Raw genomic sequence first — 25,507 nt, forward strand, 5'->3', positions numbered from 1 at the left:
TGGAGGGCCAGGTGGCTTGGCTGCTGAACTGAGGCACAGCAGCAGAGCTGCAGAAGAGGCAGCCCATGAGAACTATGAGAGCTTAAAGCCCTTGAACCCCACCTCTGCTGTGGGCTGTTTGTCCCTGCCAGCTCAGGCTGCCCTGGGCCCCATCCATGGCCTCGGGCACCTCGAGGGATGGAGCACCCGCAGCTTCAATGGGCAGCAATGCCAGAACCTCACCACTTTCTGAGCAGATCCTGAGTTTAGGAGGTGAGCTCCCCATAGATAAGAGTGGCATGCAGCTCCCGTTGTGCTCCCTCCCCTTGGTTTCTCTGTGGTGGCGCAACTCTGAAATTCACACATCACAAACCCCCTCGGAAGCCCACTGAGGACCCGGTGCATCCCGTGGCACAGCACCAGCCTGGCCCTGCACAGCCACAGGTTGTTTCCATCAGGGTACATACGACATGAAATACGTTTTCTTTACAAGTGGGAGATAATGCTATTACAGCAGTTGGATTAATCTAATATTCTCCTTCATTGGCAAAAGAGAATTGCCTAAATAGCCAGAGAGAGACACGTTTTACGAGTCATTCTTAAGGGCTGTCAGACTTTCTAGGAAAGCTATTTGCTCACGAGAAGGAAATCAGATTCCCCACAGCTTTGCTTGCAGCCTCGCAGCACAAAAGCTGCCCTGCAAATAGTGTGGCCAAGCTTTCCTTCACCCGGTCTGGAGGAAAAAATCACAGGGAGGGAACCTGTCAGAAAAGAGGGAAAACAGCCCAATTAGAGGCAGCAATCTCGTCGCTCTCTGCCCTCTCTCCCCTGTGGATGAAGCAGATGTAAAACAATAGCTTTATTTGTGCAGAATTTAATTGGGAAGTTCAAAGGAAGCGTCGCAGGCTCTTCTGATCTCTGAGTGTTTGAACGCCACGTTGCATCGGTGCCTGCTGGCCACGGCGGTGACCTCTCGTGTTAATTAGTGTTTATCTGAAATCGAATTAGCTCACAACTGGGAGAAAGCAGAGTGATAATCACAGATTCGTGTGATTCTCACGTAGAGGTAAAGCAGGTCTCTGGCTGCAGGAGTTGACATTAAAATAACTCTGAGAACGTTACATTTGGGCTTTGCTTTTGTAATGCTCTCCATCTGATGGTGCTGTTTCTCATAGCCTGCGCTGCCTTCATCTTTGCTGAGTCTGCTGCTCCACGCTGCCCACTGAACTTAAACCATAAACCAACACTTGAACAATGATGCGTTATTTATAGCAGACCGATTGCTGTAAGGTTGACAATGGTGCAAAGCTTCTCTTTCTTGTGGTCAGTAATCCATAAATAAATACATCATCTATTGAGGGTCGCAGGACTGTCAGATGGATGGGAATAGCCTGTGTTACACAAGGAGGGCATGGAGGGTGCTGTGAGAGCCAGCACCCAGTCCTGGTGCAGAATGGCCGTTTCTGAGTAATGGTGTTAGAAGTCTTCACCTGAAGGGAGGTGTGAGTGTTATTGGTGCCCGGCGTGGGGCTGGGTGGAAGGTGGAAGGTAGCAGAGGTTCTCTGTGCAGGGGAGAAATGTGTAAAGCTGTCAGATTCTGTGCCTCTGTGTGAAATACTATACAGGGCTTTGTAGCTGAAGCTATCTTAAGAGGAAGGTATATGGCCCCAGTTTCTGAGCAGAGAATAGCCAGAGATGTAGAAGTCTAAGGCCTGTCCTCCATGAACATCTGCAGAGCTTCAGCGTGTCAGGCTGGGATGAAAGCCTCAGCTCAGGTCCCAGCATCTCCCAAGTGCAGGTATGTTTTCATTCAAGCCTTCCCCTTAGCTTGGAAGCCAGATCTGAGCGATGCTGGCTGAAGGTGGCCGCTGCCAGATCCGTGGGTGCCAAAAACGCCCTGATGGCATACAGGTATCATGTATCCTTGGGTGCTCGCTGCTCCATTTTCAGGGCTCAGCCACCAGAGGGTGGCATGATGATGCTCAGCACGCAGCCTGCCTGCTGCTTGCTCGGAGTGTGGCGTTTTACAGCAGCGCTGGAGATCTAATAAAACTTCAGAGCAGATCCTTCTTTTTGGCACACGGACACATTTCCCACTACAAAGGAGCCTGGCAGGTGTTTCTATCAGCAGCCCTTATGCGCAGCAGTTCCTGATGTTACATATGTTCTTTATGCCTAAAACCAACCTTATTAGGTTATTAGGTAGCGTGGCAACAGATAGAATTTAGACTATTTAAGGATCACACCTTTTAGTGATGCTTGGCAACTGCTGTAGGGAGAGGTACACAGATGTTGTTTATGAGCAAATATTTTTTTCACAGATGTGTGTTTATAGGACAGTGATGTTCTGTGCAACTGCTTGTAGCACACGGGGGTGTTTCTGCTGGAATTTTATTTGGTTATAACTGGCAGTGAACAAGGTGGTTAACTAATACATAGGCACAAAAAAGACTCTTGGCTGGAGGCAAGGGACTAACTTTAACAAAACATTCATCTCATCTCAGATCTGCCAATCTGGGCTGTCTCAGCGTGTTTTCCTGAAGCAGGCTTTCAGTAACCCAACCCCAGCCACTGTCTTGAATGACGAAGCAGTGGTGGGGTTCTGTGCAAGGCAGGTAGGTTAGCATTTGATCATTCAAATCCTCACTTGGGTGACAAGTCCCAATGAGCAGCTGGGAGCAGGGCACGGAGGATGTCCAGGCAGTGACATGAGATGAAGAGACAAAAAAAACCAAACCCCAAGCTTTATGTATACAGGTTGCTTTAGCATGATGGTTCCCATGTGCAGGCAGGTGATGTTGCTATTCAGACCAAGTCTTGGTCTCGCTGTGAGCCATTTCACAGCCCAGCACTCATCTGAATTCAGCCTCCCCCATCCTGGGTGCACGGAGATTTCTGCACTCGTGGTTCTGGCTGTAGGACCAGCCCCTTGTCTGCAGTGTGCGTGTTTTAAATACGAGCTTCCAAATCTCATTACCTGCTGGCTTTTCCTCTTCTATTTGTTTTTCTCCTAACAATGCACCTGCCAATATCTGCCCCAGAGCCCCATTTTAAGTGGCATTTTCCATTGTTAATGTCATGCTTCTGTTCCCTATCTATCTTTGGCAAGTGCCGACTGCCTGCAGCAGAACCAGGGAAGGGGGAAAGCCCTCTCTGGGCACAGCAGTAACGCAGCACCCATTGCTGGAAGAATGATGAGATAGCCAGCATAATAAATATTTATAAGAGCAAGCGTAATGAAATGAATGTGTAGTAGACTGAGGATCCCTTAGGGTTTGGCCATCACATGTTTTTTTCCCCTTTTCTTTATTCTCTGTTGTACAGAACTGTCCTGATGTCCCCAGGTTGTCGAGCAAATTGCTTATTGTGTTGCTCACTTACACAATGCATGTTATTATGTGCAACCAGCTGCTCCTGTTTGGCTTTGCTTGCACATACAGAGCAGGAGGCTACCGTCGCTTCTCTCATCTGGAAGTCAATGCATCCTCTTGCAGGAGTTGCTGCCAGACCAAAAGTCTGGCAAAGAAGTGATCCTCGTAGGAAAGGTCCCTGAGAGATTCCTGCTCTGGGATGAGTGAGGCTGCAGCTTTGCAATGAGTTTGAGCACTGGCTTTGTGTTGCCACTGAAAGCTTCTTCATGCCTCTGCCTACTTGTTCCCACTGCTTTCGTTCTGCTGGCACCAGCTCATGGGTGACTGAACAGGCAGCTGGAGCAGAGGGTTGATTTTGCTGCTATTGCTGTTGCCAGTCAAGTTTTCAGCTCCGTCCCTTCCTCTGTCCATCTCCAGGCTCTAATGCTGGCTCAAAGGAGAAAGCAGCCACCTCTTCTGGTAATGAGAGCAGTTCACATCTATCATAGAGCCCCATGTTGGAGACCTGTCTGCAGCTAAAGGCAGGTGGCAACCAGGGCAGGGGCTGTGTAAGAATGGGCCACTCACTCCTGTTTGGAAGAGCAGCAACGTGAGCATCTCCAGCACTGACCCCTGTGTGATGGCTGTGGGCAGAAGGGATTATCTGTGGAACTGGAGGGCACTAAGCCCGGGGAGGGGATGGTTTCATGTCTACAAAGGCTTCAGTGTGCTCTGAGTTCAGGGTGTTGGGGTTTGGCAGCACAGGATTTGAGGTGGAGCTGCTTCTGATAGGGGGTTTGCAGGGCATGCAGTCTGGAAAGCAAGTGCATATTCCAAATGGAAATTGTCCTCTTTAGCGTGCAGGGTTAAAATAAGGGAATACAAAACAAGCTCATCCCAGAATAAGAACACACACATGCTGATTTTTAAAATAGTCATCCTGCTTTAATTTTGTATCCTCCTGAATTTGCAAGTAACTTCTGACTCTTTCATTTCCTTTAAGGTCTCCGTCTGGACCACACCTCCAGGCTCTGAACCCCACTGCACGAGAAGCAGCCAAAGAGCAGTTTTCATTTCTTATATCGTGCTGGGCTAGCCTGGAATTTAGGTGAAGGTTTCCTTGCTTACAGGGAAGGAGAAATGTGCAGGATACGAGGAAAAAAAGAGCAGGGGTGTGTCTGCAAGCAAACCAGAGCAGGCACAATGAGGAGGCATTCCTCCAGCCTCGTTAAAACCATCTGACAGCACCTTTAAAGCCACCTCTCACAGAAGGGAGCAGGTGGGAAAAAGCCGGAGAGAAAGGAGGGCTGTCAATCGTCAGCTCTGCACGCGAGAGCTGCGGGACGGAGCTGCGCTGTCAGCCTGCTGTCACACCCCGAGCTCTGCCTCGGGTCCGTTCCCGCGAGCCGTGCGTTCCGAGCGTGGAGCGGAGCTCGCTCAGCACGCGGCCGCCTCCGGCTTCGCGCCAACCGCGCGGCGGAGCAGCGCCGGCGGGCAGCCGCGTGCGCGATGTGCGGCACGGCTCCGCTGCCGTGGCGCGCGCCGATAAGTGACTAAATACCCTTAACGAGAAGGAATCTTAACACCGTGAGCAAAAAGCCCAGCGAGCGGTTCTGAGCCCCGTTCCCCTCAGCCCCGCACCTGCCGCCCGCCCTTAGCAGCGGGCCGGCCCCGGCTGCCAGCAACCTGTTGGGCGGGCGGAGGAGGAGGAGGAGGAGGAGAAAGCGGCGGTGCGGGGCTCGGCTCGGCGGCAGCTCGCTGACAAAGGCGGAGCGGCGAGCGGCGCAGCCCGGCCGCCCCCTCCTCCTCCTCCTTCTCCTCCTCCTCCCCCCGCCGGCGGCAGCGGGCCCGGCGGGCAGCGCGGGGCCGGGGCGCTCGCACAAGATGGCGGTGGGGCGGCGGGAGAGCGCGCTCCCCTGGTAAATGCGGCCGCGGCGGCCCCAGCTCCCGGCGCCCGGCGGGGCTTACATGGCGCTGGAGGATCTGCTTTGTGTCTGCTTCGCCGTGCTGACCGTGCAAGGTAGGCGAGGAGGAGGGAGGAGAGCGGAGCAGAGAGGGGTCGCGCCCGTGGGAGGCGGCGGTCACGCGTGGGGCCGCGCTGCCACCTGCCCACAGCGCTCAGCGGGGCGGGAGGCGGCGGTCCGCCCGCTCCCCTCAGCGCCCGCTCCCCTCAGCGCCCGCTCCCCTCAGCGCCCGCTCCCCTCAGCGCCCGCTCCCCTCAGCGCCCGCTCCCCTCAGCGCCCGCTCCCCTCAGCGCCCGCTCCCCTCAGCGCCCGCTCCCCTCAGCGCCCGCTCCCCTCAGCGCCCGCTCCCCTCGCTCAGCCTCCTTTTCGGCCCCGCGGCTCTCAGCCCTTCCCGCGTCCCCCTCCCACTTTCTGAAGCTCGTCTCTTTGCGGAGCCCAATTTTGGGCTCACCTTTTGAGGTGAGACCCTCTCCGAACTCCGGGGCCGTTACCAGGCAGTGGGGGTTGGGGTTGGGTTGGGGGTTCGTCCGCGGCGGGCCGAGCGCTGGCAGCAGCCTCTGCACCCGCGGCGGAGGTGCGACCCGCCCGGGCTGCTGCCTGCCCGGTTCACAGAGGGATCCGGGTCTCGGCCCCGTTGCCGTGGTTGTGTGAAGGGCACCGTGCGCGGGCACGGACTGCGCGTCGGCCGGCGGAGTTGGCAGCGCGGTCCTGGGGTGCGTGGCAGCGCCCGCTGCATCCACTGGGAAAGCTTCCGCAGCACTGAGGAGGTGCGGAACCGCTCCTAAAGCCCCCAGCCCTGTGCGTGTCCTCTCTGAGAGGAGGTGGCAGAGGGAATTCAGCCCTGTGGCGCTGGATGTTTTTCTTTTTTTCTTTTAATGCTTTCAGACTCGACAGAATTTCTTAATTTGTGGTTTCAAAGACATCCTTCTGGGGAGAAGGTGTTTGTATTTATTATTTTTGGAGCATTGCATAGAATCCTGTGTGGGTTAGGGCAGCGCTTGGTGAGGGTGCAGCGTTCTGGTGGCAGTAAATAACGGTCCATGGAATCATTCCATCGTCACCAGTGTGTGTGTGTCCCTCAGCTCTGAGCCTCCCTGCGGGTTAAGGTGAGGAGGGGCAGTTGGGAGCCATCCCCTGTTCCAGCAAAACCCATCCTGCTGGCGGAGCACAGTGATTCAAAGCAGAGGAGGTTAGAAGGGGAACGTTGTTTCCAAACACACTTCAACAAGCAAACTTCAAAAGCTTTGAGCTGGTTTGCAGCCCTGCCTTCTCTGCTTTTCTACCAGCGATTAGGCAGCCAGCAAATGCTGTTGGTGTGTGTTGTCCAACAATGGGCCGTGCGCCCGTCCACCCACCCTGCAGACGTGTGGATCACGGGTGTGCTTCCCAACAGGTGGCTTTGATTCCACAAAGAAAAACACTCTCGCGTTTCAATCTGAAATTAATTTGGCAGGGGGTTGAAATGCTTTTGGGAGAGCACACGTCTGATCCCGAAGCCTATGTGGTTTGATCTGAAGTTCTGGGCTTGCTGGGTATGGAGTGCTGTGGAGAGAAGCAGGCTGGAGAGCCATCCCTGTTGGGTGGACGTGGAGGCAGCTGTGCCAGCTTGCTCGTTATGGGGGTCACTGGAAGCCCTTTGCCTGTCCTGTTCAGAGGCAGTTTTCCCTGTGGGACTGAGTTTAAGGGAAAGAAAACCCTCTTTGGTATATTCTAGCAAGGGGCTTTCTGCAAGGGATGTGGCAGTGGGAAGTGGGCTGAGCCTTCCATCAGAAGGATCCGCTGAAATCTATCTGGGGCTGTGTCACCTGCATTTGTGCTTGAGCCCATCTGCTGCTGCAGAGCAGATTCTCTGTTTTGACATCACCGAACTTTGAGCTCTGGTTTGCTCTGCCCTTCCTGTCGCATTCCTCTTGGCACCACAGCCCTGCGGGGCCGGCAGCTGCCTGCATTGCTATTGTTCAGGATTGCGTTCACAGGATGTCCCCTGCATGTGGGTCCTGCAGGGTGGGATATGAGAAGGCAGAATGAGCCATGTGAAGAAGGGGAGTCACTCAGTCCCCAATTTTTCCATTTATTTGGGACCTCCCTGCCCTGCGGAGCGCTGGCCGCACATTGGTGCGGTTGTGCCTGTGGTGTGTTCCTGGGGCAGGTTCCTCCTGCTGGGAGCTGCTGCTGCCTGCTGTGGCTGTTGGGATGGTCATGCTTCCAACCCTGATGGCTGAGGCTGCTGCAGAGTGCAGCGTTTCCGCTGGTGTTTCTCTGTTGGCATGTGAGGCTGAAAGAGAAGCAGCTTGGGTTTGACTGTGCTCTTGTTTTCTCCGCTGCTCCATATGGAGAGGCAGTTCTTTCTGTTCTCTTTTTAATGCCCTCTCCTTTCGCTACCTTGAAGTCTAAAGTGAGGCAGAACCAGCTCGTTTTCTGATGTTTCTCCCACTTTCTGCAGTAGGCTCTCCACTGACAGCTGCACAAAGTTTGATCTGCCGCAGGGGGCCCGGTGCAGGGTGAGAGCATCGCGGATGGTGCATGAGGAGCTTCAAAGTGGCGTAAGCAATAATTCAACAAGGAAAAGTTTGGCAGTCTGCATTTCCCTGAGGACGAAGGGAGGAGGTTGTCCCTGTGTATGCTGGCAGCCCAGTGCACTGGGATCACCTGCAGTTGGGAATTGTGCTGGAAACTGTGGTGTCATATGGGATGTTGTACTAAAGTGCCTACTGTCATCTTAGGCCAGCTGCTTCGTCTGCTCTGGTATCCTCAGGGCTAACACAACTAATGGTGCTGCACACTTCTCTCTTGTGTGTCCAAAGTGCTGAGAGGATAAAATCCATCAATGAGTGCTCAGTACTTGTCTAATTGTCAGCATGTAAGTGCCCTGAAGGCAGGGTGCTGCGTGTTCCGGGTTGGCTCATGGTTCAAGCTGACTTCTGGTGCCTTGTCACTCACTGGGAGGCTGGAACTCTTCTCCCTCACAGCTGCTTTCCCAAAGGCTGGCTGATCTCCTGGGGAGGAATCCCAGGAGTTCAGGCATTTGCAGAGTAAGAGATGCTGCTTGCACTCTTTACACGCTTCTCTCCTGTTTAAATGACTGCCCAACCATTAAGCCTAGTCATGGTTGTATAATTAAGATGGGAATTAATATTTAATCTGATTGTAATTTGTTGTTGGAATCCATCCCAAGCCCATCCCTGGCTGTATCTCTGTGTGAGGTGAGTGGGTACCTGTGGGAGGACTCATGTTTCACAGAGGGGATTTTGCTGGGAGACAGAGAACTGGGTGTAGGAAGAAACCCTAACCTTATAGACCCAGAGCAATCGTAGTCATTTTGTTATCTGTAGGAAGCAAATGTTTGCTTTATATTCAGCTGTAATACTGGAAGGGATATGGTAAATCCTTCTTATCAGTATTTGCCAAGTACACGTTGGGCCAAAATCAACTCTGGTGCAATTTCGTTGCTTTCTGGAGCAGAACTGGACTTGTCTGCAGGGTTTGTCTGCTGGTTTTGTATGAAAGAGACTGACGAGGCCATGCCTTGTGTCTGTCTGTCTGCCTTCCCTCTTCTGTGCAGCAGTAGGACCTGCAGGCCAGGCACAGCCCGCAGTGTTGGCCTGGGCTCTGCTGGTGGCACCGGCGCCTTTGGTGTGAGTGTGTGAGGCAGATCCCGTTCTGCCCTTCATCCTCAGGATCCTGCTGCTGCGATAGGGATCTGCTTTCTGTGAGAAGTCCAGCAGAGAGTAATACAATGCAGTTTATTATGTCAGCGGATAATAAACGTACTCTGTGACTGCTATGATAAGCAATTGCTCTACTCCACTGGAACATTAATATCAAATCTTCTGAAATTATTTAAAAGTCTGTGTCTGCATTGTAAATGGAATTGCTGGGTACTGCCCTGTTAAATTTAATGGAGCTGTGGAACGGCGTGGTCTGTTCTGTGTTTCTTTGGTTTGGGTTTTTTCTTTTTTTTTTCCCAAGATGTCCCATTGGGAGGGTTTCTTGAGGACAGGCTGTTAGTTTTAAAGGTGTATAATGAAATGTGAGCATCCTGAGAGGCTGTTCTTCATCCAAATCGATGGGAAATTTAAAGTCTACCAGTGAAGGCATTGCACCTGCGTTGGGTCTGCATTGCTCCCTTGCTCTGCCTTCCTTCCTTGCTCTTGTCTATTACTTAGACCTTGGTGCCATTTTCCCTTTGGATTTGGGGTGCTTCCCACCTTGTTCAGTGTAAGGCCTCGGGAAATGGAGCAGGAAGGACTGCTCCTGAGAAGGGAGGCGGGCTGGCGTAACTCGGAGCTGAGACAGGGCAGGCCCTGCTTTGCTCTGCTGGCCGTGCTTGAGAGTTCCTGAATGGCTGTCAATAGCTGATGGAGTTTAGTGAGAAACATGTGCCTCGTCATGCTGTTACCTTCCCGGAGATGTCCCGTGACACGGCATTCTCTCGCCTTTCTGGAAATACCGGTGCTGCTTTACCAAGATGTCTCACGTAGCCCTCCTGTTTATCATGCTGACCCGGAGCACCTGTGCTGTGTCCGTGCCCTGCCTGTCACGTCGGCGTGCCTGGCTCTGGGCAAAGCGCTGAGCGAGCTCCTCAGGAGACGTGCAGCTCACTGCGGGGCGAGGGTGGGAGGGCAGGGATCAGCAGATGTTCAGGGCGATGCGCAGAGGGTTGGGGAGCGACGGAACCTGTCACTGCGTGGAGATAAGGCTGGTGTGCGAGATGCCGGCACTCGCCCGCGGCTGTGACGGTGGTGGAGTGGGGGAATCTGGGCACACAGGCTTGCTGCTCCATCATTTCCTGCTGGGTTGGAACCCTCTGCTGCAGGGCTGGGGCAGCGCTGCTGCTGTTGGGCTGATCCTGCCCCTGGAGTGGGAGGAGGCATGGCACAGCTCTGTGTGTGCTGAGTGCTATGCTGCACTGCTGTGTAGCACAGCACGTTGGCAGAACGTGCACAGAAAAGAGGAAAAAAGAAATGCAGGGTCTGATCCCACAGCGGTGCCTTTGCTGGCTTGGCAAGAATTGTTTAGGTCCTTCTTCCCAAGAATGATTTTGTAAACATAGCACTGCCTATTAGCCATGTAAATTACTGCCATTAGTGGCAATTGTTGTGATGGAAAGAGGAGTGCCTGGACGCTGGGGTGCAACTGACCCTTCCTGCCTCCCCTCCCTCTCCATGCTCCCCCCCACACTCTCTATCCAGCTGTTTGTGTCAGTGCTGGTTGCAGCTTTTGACAGAGAAATCAAAATATTGATCAAAACCCTTGAGCTCAGTTTTTCCTGGGTCACAGCGAATACAACTTTTATTTCTTTTCCATTGTTCTCTTTCTCCACACTGAAAACAAAGGACTTTTCCTGGAGGAGATGAGTTTCCTCAAGTCAAATGTCATCTGTCTGAAAAGCACCTCCAGAAGCAGATTCCCTGTCTACAAGCTTTCCTCGAGAGTGTGCTGCTGGAAATCTGGCGGGCAGCAGTACCTCAAGTGCTCTTGTGGGCTTTTCTTTCTGTGCAAAGCGGGGAGAGTAGGAAGTTTCTCCCAGCTGCTGCCAGAGAATCGTTTCCCATTTCCTTACTGCCCATGGCAGCTGCCAGGATTCACTGTTTAGCAGCAGAGGGAGTTAAGTGTGAGGTGAAAGGCTTCAGCAACACTTGAGCACAAGGGCAGGAGGCTCAGCCATCAGTCTCCACTTCTTTTCTAATACCATGGGACATATCTGTAGCTTTAAGGCTAGTGAAGTCCAGCTGCCTTGCTCTTCTGCAGGCAGTGGGAGTCAGGGTGTGCTGCTGCTGCTCAAGCAAGGGCATCTACTTAAGAGCACCACTCTTCTGACACTGTGTTTTGTTTTGTTAGAAGTGGGTGCTTGCCTGTCACAGCCCTTGGTAAGCTACTTGGTGTCCTCGTTCAGCAGCATGCACTTGCAGGCGGGCTGCATGCAGTGAGCTGTGCTTTATTGGTGGTTGTGAAGGCATGTGCTGGTGTGCAAGCCTGTATGTGTGCTGATCGAGTTCCCTGTTAACCCGTGCTTCGCTAAGCTGAATTCATGCAGGTCCTTGGGTCTCACCCGCTTGCCATCCTGCAGCTGATGGCAGTGCAAGGAACAGCCTGGCTTTTCCCAGCAGCTCGGTGTTCGCTGAGCAGAGCGGATTTTTGCGCCTCTTCTCTTCAGAGCCTGGTTTGTGATTCCGCCCCAGTGAGTCCTGATGACACCTGCTGCCTCAGCCCGGCCGCACAGCTGGGTTGGAGCTATGCAGGGGGAAAGGTGCAGAGACATCAGCTCTGAGAGCTGCTTTGGTGAGCAGGCAGCCTGTCGCTGGTGCCATGGTGCATCACAAGCAGGAAAACACTGGTGAGATCTTGCTGCATTTGGGTAGCAGGCATTAGTTCCCTGCTGCGTGCCAAACTTCAGTGTGGCTCCTGCATGGGGCCAGGAGCCGGACCCAACAGTGTGTGCAAATTAAAATTCCTGTGGGCTAATTACTTGTTTGCATATTTTAAAGTTTATAGTTTAAAAAACCAAAAAAATGTTGCCCTTGTAGGGAATATTTTTTCTCACCAGAAACTTGTTAGACTGGAAATTTCACAGTATTAATTTTTATGGCGTTCTCTAAGCTGAACTAATTAGGTATTTTGGAAGGGGGAAGACAAGGGTGTGGATGTGCAGTTCTTATGTAGATTTCATTAGAAATGTGACTGGGATTATCCTGCTAGCTATCCCAGCCATGTGCGTAAGGTCTGTGCTGGAAAACACAAGTGATTATAGGCTGGTGCCTCACAAATAATCCCCGGCTAATATGGGATGGCACAATTAATGTTAATCCCTGATCAGCAGTAGTAAAAGTTGGATCAAGACAAAGAGATTTTGCGCGGCTGTTAGTGGCCTGAACATGAGAGGCTCTCTGGAGGGGCACCATCCCCATCCTTATTTTCCTTAAGAAGGAGAAGGTGCCATTCAAAGTGCCCCAAGGTTGCCTGCTTCTGAAGAGTTTTCTCCTCTGTTGATGCTATGTGCTGAGGCACACAGGGCCTCATTAGGAGAGAAAGAGCAGTGATTCGCTTAGATTAATGGGAATAAATCTGTTTTTACTAGCAAATGAGGTTGTGTTCTTTGGTCCACAGCAACCTCCATCCATAGAGCTTATCCAGCAGTTTGGGGTGCAGGGGCAGAACCTCTCTGCTCTGTGGGAAAAAATGGGTAATTTGGGCTCTGCCTAAAGGTATGTCTTAGTTACGGTAAGTGGAATAAACACAGGTGCAGGGATGGAGGGAGAAGTGTCACCTCAGATGAATGCTGTGGATGCGGGGGACCCCAGAGTGGAATGCAGTCACCAGGCATTGTACTGTGCTCTACCTGGAGCTGAAAGCATGTCTTATGTGCTTGCAAACGGAGCCAGTTCCTTCAGTGCTTAGTCCTCAAACTGTCAGGCTTCAACTGGCTGCTGCTTTGGAAAAAGTGGAGATTTACATGCTCTGAAAAGAAGCTTGTGCTGACAGCGGGTAACTGTGTTGTTGATGTTGGAGAGGTAAATAGCAAAGTAAGTGTGAGGGGTTTTGGAACAGGCTGTGAAATTTGGTTTCCTCCTCTTGTTAAGATGGAACTTTAAATTTGGAACAGGAGGGGATGTCTCTCCCCTCTCCCCCCCCAGTCTGACCCTTGGTTCTAGCAGTCCTCAGGAGGGGCTCCTCACTGCCTCTCCAGGTGCACCACAGCAGCTAAGGACACGAGCAGCCTGTCTGTCCCTCCTAGAATGGTGCCTGAGCTCTAAAGGCTTGTGTTGTTCTCAGTCATAACTGACTTTCCAAGTCACAGTTGAAGATTATCTTTTAGAGCTGATCTATGTGAGAAGCTGTGCCAAGGGGATGCCAAGTCCTGCAGTGATCAAGTCCTTGGGTAGGTTATGGTGTTGTCCCTTTGTGGACGTTCCAACGACTTAACAGTTCAGCACCTCACGTTTTATAATTTATGTCTCCTTCTCAAGCCTTCCCTCTTATCTGCTATTGTCCACATAGGGTTTGTTGTCTAGCTGTACTGATAACATGCCTTTGTTAGTTAAGAGATAACTAGAAGGGGAGTGCAGCTAGATAAGGCCAGGCTTGGTCTGCACGTGGGAATGGAGTCCGTGTCACAGAGTGCAGCTGCAGCCAGGCCAGGAAGCCCAGACTGACTGTGAGTTCCCAGAGGCCATTCATGGATGGCAGTGGAGCTGCAGGACTGAGCCCTCTGCTTGCTGTGCAGAAGGAAGGAGAGCCCTGCCACGTTCCTCTGTGTTCCCATGCAGTGTGGCTGGTGCACATGCTGAGGCCCCTGTGCCTTCCTGCAGAGATGAAGCCTCTTGGGGTGATACAGGCTGGAAGCCATCTACAGAGAGCTGTTAAAGCATACTTCCATTAGTTTTCCTTGTTGCTGTTCTGAATTGTCTTCTCTTCCCCTGTGTGCTGGCTCATTATTTCTCATTAATTCCTGATTTGAGCAATTACCTGGGAAATGCAGGAGAGCTGGCAGGAGTTTCAGAAGGCTGACTTCTCTTTTTGGGGTAGATGACTTTCTAATTGCAGCACGTGAGAGCTGCAGCTCCTGGGGCTCTGGGACAGGTGGGCCGTGTGGGGGAAGCAGAGAATAGGGCTGAATGTGCACACTTCTCAGTGCCTGCTAGAGCTGAGTTTGTGATAGGAGTGTTTTATGTGCCCTCTGTTAGCCCTGTGCACCCTGTCCAGAACAGACTCCAGGTTGAACCCCAGCCCGTCAAGACACTGAGCAAACATGCTCAAAAAAACATGGAGTTAATAATTCTAAATACATCTTTGCTATGAAAGCTTTAAGCTCAGTTTGAGGAATGAATGTGCCTTGGGATGTGTGTCAGAGCAGCATCACCCCAGCAAAAGAGTTCTCTGCCCTTTCTCTTGGCAGGTGGTTTTTCAGGTAAGAGTAGAGGTGTGATGTGCCATCTTTTTGCACGGAACACAGCAAGATAAAAGGGCTGTCACTGATGAAAACATCAGAGTTTGTCTTCTTGTAGCTTATGTTTTGTTGGTAAATGTCTCATGCCATTGGTTTCTTTGTATGAATGCTCTTCTTTCTAAGGTTTGTATTTGCACATGGACTTCTGAGCTACCATGAGTGGCCTCAAAGCCAGACTGTTGGGCTCATGGCTCTGCAGTCAGAGCTCAGGCTGTTGGTGGAGCAGGTAAAGCCCATTCTTCATATCCCTGCTTTATTTTCAAGTGAACTGCAGAATCTCATTACCAAAGCAATGGCAGGGCTTTGAAGATGTCAGCCTAATTACCTTATTTGTGCTGTGATAGCAGTGAAATCCGTGTGCTGTCAGGGGGAGTTAGCTGCTGTGCTGGGCCGGCAGGGAAGGGCCTCGGGGAAGGGCTGGTGCGTGAGTGGTGTCCTCTGGTTGTGAGGGGTTCCCTGCAGGAGCACGTGGGCTGAGCCCCATCTGTGGCCATAAAGCTGATAGCTGCCCGGGCAGGAAGCTCTCAGTGCATAATTGTGGCAGCCCAGGCGTGGAGGGCTTTGGCATTTTCCCTTCTTTCTTTTTAGGAGTATTCAGAACAAGCCTGTAACCTGTGGTGGAGGCTTAGATGGGGCAAGTTTCAGGGGTGTGTGTGCGAGGGCTGTGAGAGCCATTTGTTTGCACAGCGTCTCTGGTGTTCTGATGGAGACATATCTCCATTTGTGGTCAAATCTGAGGAATTTTCTGATATTTGAATGAAATGGGGGTGAAAGTTCTATTAACACAACAGCTATTCCTGTCCTAAAGCCTTAGCAGCGTTGTCAACATCTCTTGTGTAGGCAAGGAGCTCTGAGAGATGTACAGTCTAAATAACACTAAACCGTGTAGCAAGAAGGGAGAGGAGGGCAGAAATGTAATCCTTGATCAGCAGCTGAAGGCGGAGGGATGAGAAAGATCTTTGATGATTAAGATCTTTGATCTTTCAGATAAAGAAAAACACAGAAACATTAGATGTGCTCAACCCTTACACAGTTTCTTGGATCTTCCTTGGGTCAGCGTCTCTGTGCTGCCCTTAATTATGTTGTATGGGTTCAGAGCCCTCTTCCAACCATTGTGGCGGGGTGGGAGGCAATAGGTTGGTCCCATGGCAAGCAAGCTGGCACAAGAGCTCAGCAAAGGGCAGGTTGCCCCCGTGTCCCCTGCATGGCCTGGGCCCTGACTGAGCCCTGCTGCTGTTGCTTGGTAGCTGAAGTCTTCCAGCCTCTGCAAGGCCACTGCTTCCTCCTGGTAGCGCTCCCCATGGTTTGTGTATCCACACACTGAGGGCGAGTGAAGCGAGTGCATGAAGTCAAATAACTCTTGCAGGGTCTGAGCATCGCTTTCCTTTTTCTGAGGCTCCAGGCAGCAGCTGGGAGAAAGTTGGTTTGGAAAACAAAGCTGTTAGGAACTGTTTGTTTAGACACAAGGCAAAATGAAAGTGGAAAACATAATCTGTCAGTTCCTTTCAGCCTCCCACCTTCTTTTTGTTTAAAATATCTTCATGCAACTTAGTTTCAATAAACAAGAGATGTTTCCTATGAGCTGGTGTTTACTAGTTTAGGAATGGGATTTATTAAAGAACAGAAATCCCTGTGTATGCCAATGTTTTCAGACTGTATCAAGTGTGTATAATTTTATAGATCTTTCAAGAGATTTCCTTAAGTAAACAGTGAGGAACTGTTAAATTATAGCCGCGTAAAACAACAATGTAACAGTCTCATTGCTGGTACTAATGGCTTTATTATCCTGTGGGTAGGAGTGGCTTGGGCTGCTGGCAGATAGCAAGAGATGGTTTTGCAACTCATTCGGAGGAGCAGCCAGTTTTAGATCCTTGAGCAACTTCTTTCCTCCTAATGAGGGAGATAAGGACTGCGTGGGTGCTCTCACTCCAGCTCTTCCAGGGTTGTGCAGGGGTGAGCAGCTTCCAGAAGAGAACGGTACAGTTTATTTCTGCAGGCTGAGAGCCACTGAAGTCTTTGGAGATTCAGGCTTGCAGGCCATCCACACTACAACCGCTGCAAACCGTGCATGGCCAACATTACCCCTTGCTTATTGTGTGCTGTCTGAATCGTGAGCTTTTCATCCAGAACGGGTTTTTGATCTGCAATTCTTTGGAACAGGAAGATGTTCAGCTGCTCCCAGCCCAGCCTGCAGCCTGCCAGAGCTGTTCTGTTGTACTAAATCAGAAAGGTCATTGCCATTTCCCTAAGGGGCAGGGGGAAGGGCTTCAGGTGCAGCACGAGGCTGGTGCGGAGCTCAGTGGCACTCTGTGTGGGGCAGTTCATCGCTGCGGTACCAGGAGGCCCAGGAGGAGGACGTGTGGTCTCAGCCTGAGCTCCTGTGCTTTTGCAGCCAGTGTGGAGCCTGGGTGCCACCTTGGACAGGCGCCTGCGTGGTGCCTTGGCCCTCTTCCAGCTCCAAGTCACTGCAGTGACCTCTCTTGAGATGTGTGTGTTGAAAGGGACTGGTCGCTTGCATTTCTTGGATTCTTTTTCCTGATTCTCAATTTTAACTGGCATTCTGGGCTCATTTCTGGCTGCCATACACGTGTGTGTGCTGGCAAACTTTGCACCGACTCATCTGGGCTCGTGGAAGAAATTGTGCAAGAAGAGCTGTGGCTTGTAATGACACAGCTTTGCAGTGACATAGCTTCGGTGTTGCAGTATGTCAGCGCTGGCTTTCAGGTTGTTCCAGGGCTAAAAATACAGCCCATTAAGGCTTCTGCCATGGGATGTAACCATGTTTTATTTTATTCCTTATGTTCTTACTGCTAACTGATTTTAAGTGAGGCTGCATTTGGAGACCTACCTTACAAGATCACCTCAACTGAAGTGTAAATCAGCGTTTCCCAATAAGTGGAGAAGAGTGTAGTGCTTGTGTTGGAGGTGGTAAGAGGCAGAACTGCTTGCTAGAGGGCTGGGAGGCACTGCTGGCACTGTCTGAGCACAGCTACTGGACCAGGCTTTGCGATTCGGATTTTTCTCTGCCCCCAGGTGCCAAAAGCTCCAGAATTGCATTGCAGAGATTAGCGCTGGGAGTTTTACCACCTAGTTCATTTGAAACTGGATGCGCCTGAGACACATTGAACAAATGGACAGTGGCCTCCCTTCTCCCTGGGGACAGCTTTTACATGGATGGGAAGCTACAGATGGGGCCCAAGGCAGAAATGCAAATAGGCAGGGCTGTGATATGAAGCATTTGGCAGCATCGCGGGCTTAAAAGCTCCCCCCCCACGGCTGCTTGATCCTGCTCTCTGGGTTGTGCTGACACAGCTGGTTGTGGGCTGCACTGTGAACTGTGTGAGCGGAGCTTTGGCCTCAAAATGAAGGGATTAGTGCCTGTGCTGCTGGCACTGCGAAGCTGGCCTGGCCCAGTCCATCCCAGCGCTGCCTGTAAGAGGCGCTCAGAGGTGTGCTTGCTTCCCATAGCCCACCGTGCTTACAGCTTTGCAGAAGAGCACTGTTGTAAGCACAAGCAGCTAATGAGTTTTTATAACCTTCTTTTCTTTGCTTTTGAAGACGCAAGTTCTGGTTTGCTGTGGGGTCGGCGTCAGCACTCACGTTACGCAGGGAGAGTTGGGGCAGCTTTGGTTTCAGCACAGGTCTGGTTCCTGAGCTGTTCGGCTCTTTCCTGACAGGAGCCAATCGCCGTCAGTGCTGCCTTGGCCCCGCTGCTGCTAACAAAACAAGTTGCAGGGGCAGATCTCCCACGTTCATGAGCTCAGCGGTGGTTGACTGCTTTCTGTAGATGAAAAGGTCAGTTCTGTTGCCGGGGTTATGCAGAAAGGTTTGTTCTGGAACAGCCTGCTCCCAATCAGCTCCCATCTGCCGAGCTGCCGGGCACTCATCTAGGCAGTGCTTTTCCTGCATGTTCCTCATGGGTGAGTGCTGGAGAGCTGTTAGCTGCTTGTGCTCACCCTTGCTACTGCTTCTGTTGAACCTCGATAACTGCAAGCACCTCCTTCCGTGCAGACTCACAGGGGCTCGTTGTTACTGGTGTCCCCCCAGCAGCCATTCCCCACCTCCCTGGTGTCACAGTCCCACCTCGAGGGTGAATGTGGCTCTTTCAGAGGGTCTTCTGTTGCAAGGATCACAGCAGTGGCTATGGGTGTGAGTTTATTTTTGGGGGGTAAATACATTCCTTTAAGGCTGGAAAGTACTAAGTTCAGATAGCCAACCTACAGTGCCCGGTTTTGAGCCTGTCCCACTTGGAGTTTGGTTTTAATTGTAAGTTTTAACAAATGGAATCCATTGAAAACATTCTCAGTGTAACACTCTGTTGTTTTTTTTTCCTTCAGAAGTCATTATCAGTCTTCAAGAAACAATATTTTAATTGAAGGCATGATAAAAGCAGAGCAGCGGTGGTTGTTTTAAAAGCTTAATTTATTAAACAGCTTTGTTTTTTAATACAAAAAAAATCTGTAAAGAAAAAAAGCTCTTGCAGTTTTAAAGTGTCAAAACAAAACTTACAACTTTGAAGTCTTAAAATACTTTGGGAAATGCTGAATGTTTTTGACTGGTTATATGGAACAGCTGAACTGACTTAACTGGAACAAAATTAGAGGAACAAAGAGGCTTTGTTTGCAGAGTGTATTCTTTGCCCTTTGACAGTGCTGTCTGGCTCACGCTCCGAGGGTATCCAGAGCTGGGTGCTGGCAGGCTCCCTGTTGGCTGGGCGTCCACAGAACTGACCTGCCAGGACAGTGCTAACGTGTATATAAAAGGGCCAAAAAAATCACAGGAAGATTGAGGGCCAAGAGCCTCAGAGAGATTCTTAACCTGCTGTAACCACTGTCATTTTGGGGAGAGGCTGAGTCTCTTGCTGACCATCTCCTGCCCACTTCCATGTGTTTGAGGGTACCGGGACTTTTCCTGGCTGGCCGTGATCTCAGACACTGACCTTCCCTGCAGATGCCCCACATCTCCCAGTGAACTCTTCCCAGTGTGAGATGCTCACACGCTTTGTTCCTCTGCAGGGCTCCTTGTAGGCTGTTTGCATGCAAAAACAGGCCTTCTGTGTAGTCTGTCCTCTGCTGGGGAAGGGTACACAGCAGGTGGAGATGAGCAGCTGAGAGATGGGGCTCTTTGTATCCATGCAAATACCCAGTGTAGAACAGAAGCGGGCCAAAGCGGGCCCAGAGATGGGGGCTGCAAGGAGAGCAGCTTTGAAATCGTTCTCTGGGAGGCAGCATCATGTGCTGTGTGTCTCATGGGTGAGGCACAGAAGTGCTTCTGCTTTTGTTCTGCACTTCTCTAGGGCTGAATCCTCCATCCTTAGTCTGGAGGAATTTTGCTGCTGGTTTTACTGCACCAGAGTTGGAGCTTTTAGGGTCTGCTGCTGAAACGATGTGAGCTGTCTGCTCTTCCAGAGCTGCCCAGCTTGCAGAGGAGGCAGGCTGCAAAACAGCAGTGCAGTTGCCCAATGTACTCCTGAGGCTGTCCCAAGAGCACTTCTCTGGACTTAGGGCTGCCGCTGATCTCAGTGCATTGGAGAGTTGTTTCTCTTTCCTTGGCTCCTGAGAGTGATGGGAAGGTGTCAGAGGATGGGAAGCCTTGCTAGAAGTGCTCACAGGGCTGTGTCCTGGTAACAGCACTGGAGTCTTCTTCATCCTGCAGCGTGCCAAGGAATGGCAAGCTTGAGGGTCTTGGAGCAGAGGTGGGACTGCAAATAGGGATGGCCGTGTGAAACGCTTGAATTAATATGACAAAGGCAGAGAGCTCTCGGGCTGATTGGCGTTCACTGCAGCAGACAGCTGGTGTGGTTAGAGACAGGGTTGCTCAGAACTGTCTGCCAATTCCTGTGGAAGAGGGTACTAGCTTGATAGCGTGGCTAACAAGCAAATGCATGTCTACCATTTCCAGCACTGTTCCAAGTGAGACACAAACCTCTGTTCATCAGCATTCGTGTCCTTTTGACCTACAGGTACTGAGTTAGCTGCAGCCCAGTGCTCTCCCTGAGCAGATGCGTGCTGAATTCAGTTGTTTGCTTAGAAATAAGCATCAGTGAGACGTCAGAGAGGTTAGTCTCATTACTAGATCTCATTAATTCTGTGGAATACCCTGTAGAGAATATGTTAATATTCTTATTCTGTTGACATATATTAACATATATAATAGTTGTATAATTGTTACTAATAATTATAATAATAAGCTGCTTCTCCTAGACAATCAATGCATGCGCAGAAGCCCCGTAGGCACTTTTAAATCTCAGCTGGTGGACAGGGAGGTACTGGTGTGTGAGCAGTGTGGTGAGAAGTGCCAGCTTCTGCCAGTTGGCAGTGAGCCTGGGAGGGCAGATTTCCCAGGTAAGGTCGAGCGTGCTCATCTGTGCTGGCTGGCTGGGTCAGGAAGGTCCAGTGCTTTTAGCTGGAAATTACTGTTCCCTACCCTGGCATTTGCTGCCATTCAGCAGAAGCACAGTAATTTGATGAGTGCACTCTCCTGTTCCATTGCAGCAGTGTAAAAGGAAAGCAATGTTGCTTAAGTCACCTTCAGCCTAAAGCATCAGTTTGGAGAGGCCATTCTGCTTTGCTTTGCAGAGAGGTCACTGGCAGTGACAGTCTCATCTGAGGCTGTCCTTTCTTAAACCGCTCTGCTTTTCGAGCAGCAAACCCAGGCAAGACATGAACTCTTGCTGGCAGACACTGTCTTTGGCTATATAGTTGCTGCTCTTCTATGCCAGAACCTGTCTGCTGTATCAGAAAATCACGGGGTCCTCTGTTTTTCAGATCACTAGAGATTTCTCAGACACATGGAGCTTGATAGGTTCTGCATTAAATGTGTATTTATGTTTTCTTAAATACAAGAACTGCAAACAAGCATGTGGAGCCCTGTGGGCTGCATTACAGAGCTTGGCTCAGAGGGAAGAGCTCTGTACTTGTTGGAACATACCCTGTGGCATATCAGGAAGCCCGATGCAGGGTGATAAACCAGTGTGGTTATGGCAAAGAAACAACATTCAGAATTGTCCAAAGATTAACTTTTCAGGCCAGCTTTTACTGATGCAAATTGTCAACCGCAGTGTTGCAATAAAGAGTGAAAATAACTAAATGTGAAATGCTGACTCGTAAAGGGGATCGTTGAAAGTGCTTTGTGTTGCAAGATTTCATGAAAACGGTTTTGAAATGTTCTGCTGCATTTACCTTACAGAGGGAACAGCTCTGCCAGGTGCTCCCAGCACTGCTTCGTCCTGGAGATGTGTGGGGCTCAGTGTGTGCTGGAACATCCCATCTTTCTCAATCTTTTTTGCTCAGAATTGTTTCCAGCAGTGCTGCCTTCCTCTCTAGTTAAAAAAATAAGTCCTCAACACTTGGTCCAGTGCACGTATAAAATCCTGAAGGTTTGTTTTCTGTCTTCACCTCCCCTGCAGCAGAGCGGCTCTCTAGAACATCCCTTAGGTTTCCTGGGTTTGTCAGATCAGCAAATGTCTCTCATTAAAGTTGTAATATACAAAACAAAGATCATCTTCCTTCCTTCGTAGTGTGATCCCACTGCTCTGTGTTGTACTTCCCTTGTATCTGGTGCCCAGTGGTACGGCTCCTTTATCCTTTTTTATGACTTTCTGGTGCTTCCATGGTTACCCTTACCTGTTGTTTTGTGGTTTTGGGTGTTCTTTTTTGGAGGGAGGGGGGTTATAAATAGTCAGCATTAAGGTTGTGTGCTCTTTGCAGCAATATCTTGGGCTTGCTTTTCATGTTCTGTGAAGCATCCAATGCACTTTTGCCTTGATCCTGGAGTGAGACCCCCCCCAAACAAAGAAATACAGCCGGCTGTCCATATTCTGCTGCAGCTAAGAGGTTCTGATTTGATACCTTTTGCCAAGACCCAGCTGGGCCAGGTCTGACAGGTGAATTTGGGCACCACCCAGCTTCCCCACACCTTGGGTTTCAGCTTCAATCTTTGCATCCTCTTCCTTTGGCCTAATTAGAACCTGCTGTAACAAATGCAGCGGGGCCAGCTGCGGTGCCTTGGCAGGTACCAAACACAGGGCAGCAAAGCCTCCAGCTAATCCATCCATGCTATGAAGTCACAAGAATCTTGTTAATTTTTAAAAAGCCCTCGATGCCACTAATCCAAATCAATTTTCATTTCTTTCATAAAGTCGTGCTTTCATTTAGGCTTCAGCTAAGAATTACAGCTAATTTGTTCGATTTTATAACGGTATAATTGAAAAAGTGATTTTAATGTCCTGGCAACCAGATTCCCTTTCTTTGGTTGTTAATGAAAGAATCCATTAAGGTTAAATGATTTGGGCATGGATTCAAGTAGAATCGCCTGAATATTCTGGGGGAGTGTTTCTGACCATCTGCTGCTCTGTCATTGGCGTTTGTGTTGTAAATGGGGCTGTGAGGAGGACTTCACAGGTCCTGTTCCAACCATTAACCGTAAAATATCATTTTAATTTTCTGAGCTCGGTGCAAGCAGTGGAAACGCTCAGGAGAGCTGGCTGCACTCTGGGCTGCAGCATCCCGTGTGTGTGGATGGATATCGCTGCTGAGCTGCGTCCCCTCCTGCTGCTTGGGGCTGCTTGCATTGGTTGCAGCACATCCCCGTGTTGTGTCGCTCCTCTGTGCCTTCGTTTCCTCACCCAGGGTTTGAAACTGAGCACCGTGCTACTCTGGAGGGGGCTGAAGAACTGAGGGATGATGCGTTCTCTGGATGCTGTTCCATCCAGTGTGTTTTCATTTATCTTGTGGATTATGTAAAATTGCTAACTGAGGAAAATGGCACAGAACCTACTTGAGTTTAATTGTAGCCCATAGGTGAAAGAGCTCCGTGTCCTCTGTTTGATAATAGTACTTTCTAGTTGATGTTCTCAAGAGGCATTGCTGCAGATCGTATCGTGCTGCATGTTTTTAGCTTTCTCAAGCATTGAAAGATGAAAGTATGACCTAAAAATACGCTTGACTTAAATAGTTCAAGTGCAGAAATAGATAACATTGTAACAGGAGATCCTTTAGGACTCTCCTGTGATGTTTACAGATCAAACGTGTGCATGAAATAAAAACAGGAACTTCTGCCTTCAACAAAAGCAACGTGAATGGATTTCCTCCGAACGTCGGTAAAAAAACGCCGCAAGTGTTTAAAATGTTGTCCAGGAAATCATGCAAATCCCAGGCAGTCATTTTAGCTTGATGGAGCCCTTTAAAATGGCAAATTTCAGGCTTATTCAGCTCAGCTTGCTGCTCAGCAGCAAAATTACAGTTACCTCAGCAAATGGGCCCTATAATGTTAACACCAGCGGATAACAAAAATAGCATTTAATAACTTTCATTACAGTTAGTGTTTCTAGGGCTTTGGGGCTTTGCTCTTTCCAATCATTTACATAATTTGCAGGTACAGGCTGCTGTGCCAGGCTGCCCATCTGATTCTCCCTCTGATCAGAGCATATTAATGCACTTGTTTGATGGTCTGTTACCAATAATTACCTTGGATAGCATTAGGAGCATTTCCAACATTGCAGCTGGTCTGTATTTTTCGCTAAGTATATTTCAGGGCCCAATTACAGGGCTCTGATGTGTTATTGTTCCAGTGTGTTTGTTCAAGCTTGTAATTTTAATATGCCTCTACACTGTAAATGTATGAATGTGAACCCAAAGCTCTGTCCTGAGCTCACCACGCATCCCACGCTTGCAGCAGCTTCTGCAGTGGTCATCTCAGCTCTGCCTCATTGACTTATGAAAAGAGAAGGATGACAGCTTGAAGTAGAGGCTTCTGCAGAGCCCACTTTGGACTTCAGCTGCTGTTTCAAAAGCCTTCCTGGGATCAGAGAGAAGGAAATGGAAAGGCTTCACCTTCGTGTAAGAGTCAGGCACTCTAGCATTATGATTGCTATTGACAGGTCAACACAATGAATAAATTATTAGTGCTATTGATTTGCTTAATCTTTCTGAACTATCTGTTTGCAGGGGATGCATTGGAATAACACACATCTTGATGAACCCACGCTCAGCTGAGAGCTGGTTTTGTGTTCATCCCTACTGGTCGCTGCAGTCTGTAGATGCTTTGGCCAATCTGGTCTTGCACAGAAGCATGAGAGTGTCTGGTCCTTCCTAGAAACCGGTTCTGTCCTTCAGTGGTTGGACTCTAAGGCCACCTTAGAGTCAGCAGGGTGACAATCCACTGCAGGTCAGTGGCTGTTGTCTCTGGTAGCCAAAAGGAGCAGCTGCAGCTGGCTTCAGCAATAGGAACATCAGAAGCATCGTTAAAACGCTTAGATGGAAACCTTTTCAACTCCTTTATTTCTTTGATGCCTGGTATGTGATATTTATACGTACAGATTTTCATCTACCGGGGCTTCAGCAGCCTTTGCTTTTATCTAAGTGAGTCTAGTCATTAACCTATTTACCTTAATTACAGCTTTAGATAAAATCGGGCTTTTCAGATACAGCCTGTAAGCAGCAATGTGACATCGCATTTGTTTCAGACAGTGTTGTTGTTTTTCGTGCCATCCCTTCTGCTCTCTTGTTTTTAAGCAGGAATTTGAACAGAACAAAGCCAAGGGGCTCTCGCCCAGCACGGTTCTTTGGGGAGAACTGCATTTAGAGCATGCTACAACAGATCGATGAATTATGATTAATTTAACTTTTAAATGGAGGGGCTTTGTATACATGTGAAAATATAATAATGGGCTGCTATGAAGTGGATGGGTTAGGATCGATGTTCCAAAGCCACCAAGCCTCGTAAAGAACCGTTAGATGCGAAGATGTCTATAATTAAGTGAAGTGGAGCTGTAGGAAGGGGGGGGAAGGGAGGGTGTTGCTGTTCGCCTGCCCCTGCGGTGTTGCATGCAGGCTGCTCGCAGTGCCGGGCTGCTGGGAAAGGCTGTGGTGCCGTCAGTGACAGGAGATGGTCTGAGAGCCCCTTGTGCTGCCTGGGTGAGTGTTCGCTCTGCAGAGGGAATGCACTGAAGTACAGTTGCTCTCTGAGTTAGACAGTGTGAAATTAAAGCCTTTCTGTGGCTCTAGGAGTATCTGAAGAGCATCAGCAGAAGGTGAGGTTGCAGCAGAACAACAGCGCAGTAGTTGACGTGCTGATAGTTATTTGTTAAGTAATAACGGCACTTTTTCTTTGGTGCTGTTCGCTCCCACTTAAATGAGATTAATTGTGTTGTTGAGTTCCGCAAGTTCAGCATCCAAAATAAATACACAAATTAAGAGGGGTGACAGCACAGAGGCTTAAACTGCCTCTTGAATGCCTGCCACCTCCTGCAGGATGTGGGGCGCGGG

At 50.0% G+C, this 25,507-nt stretch overlaps 1 protein-coding gene across 2 annotated transcripts in view; it reads left to right on the plus strand.

Moving 5' to 3' along the window:
* The first annotated feature begins 5,146 nt into the window (after nucleotides 1–5,146).
* The window catches only part of IGDCC4 (immunoglobulin superfamily DCC subclass member 4), a 79,231-nt gene continuing 58,870 nt past the window's right edge, over nucleotides 5,147–25,507 (plus strand). Inside the window, exon 1 of one of the 2 annotated variants that reach the window (XM_052671721.1) lies at nucleotides 5,147–5,349. In XM_052671721.1, the coding sequence (XP_052527681.1) occupies nucleotides 5,253–5,349 (97 nt within the window). In that variant the 5' untranslated portion in view covers nucleotides 5,147–5,252. The remainder of the gene's footprint in view (nucleotides 5,350–25,507) is intronic. The other variant, XM_052671722.1, reaches the window with a different exon arrangement.

The sequence above is a fragment of the Tympanuchus pallidicinctus genome, unplaced genomic scaffold, assembly GCF_026119805.1.
Source record: "Tympanuchus pallidicinctus isolate F22 unplaced genomic scaffold, pur_lepc_1.0 scaffold12, whole genome shotgun sequence".
In the NCBI taxonomy this organism is placed as follows: domain Eukaryota; kingdom Metazoa; phylum Chordata; class Aves; order Galliformes; family Phasianidae; genus Tympanuchus; species Tympanuchus pallidicinctus.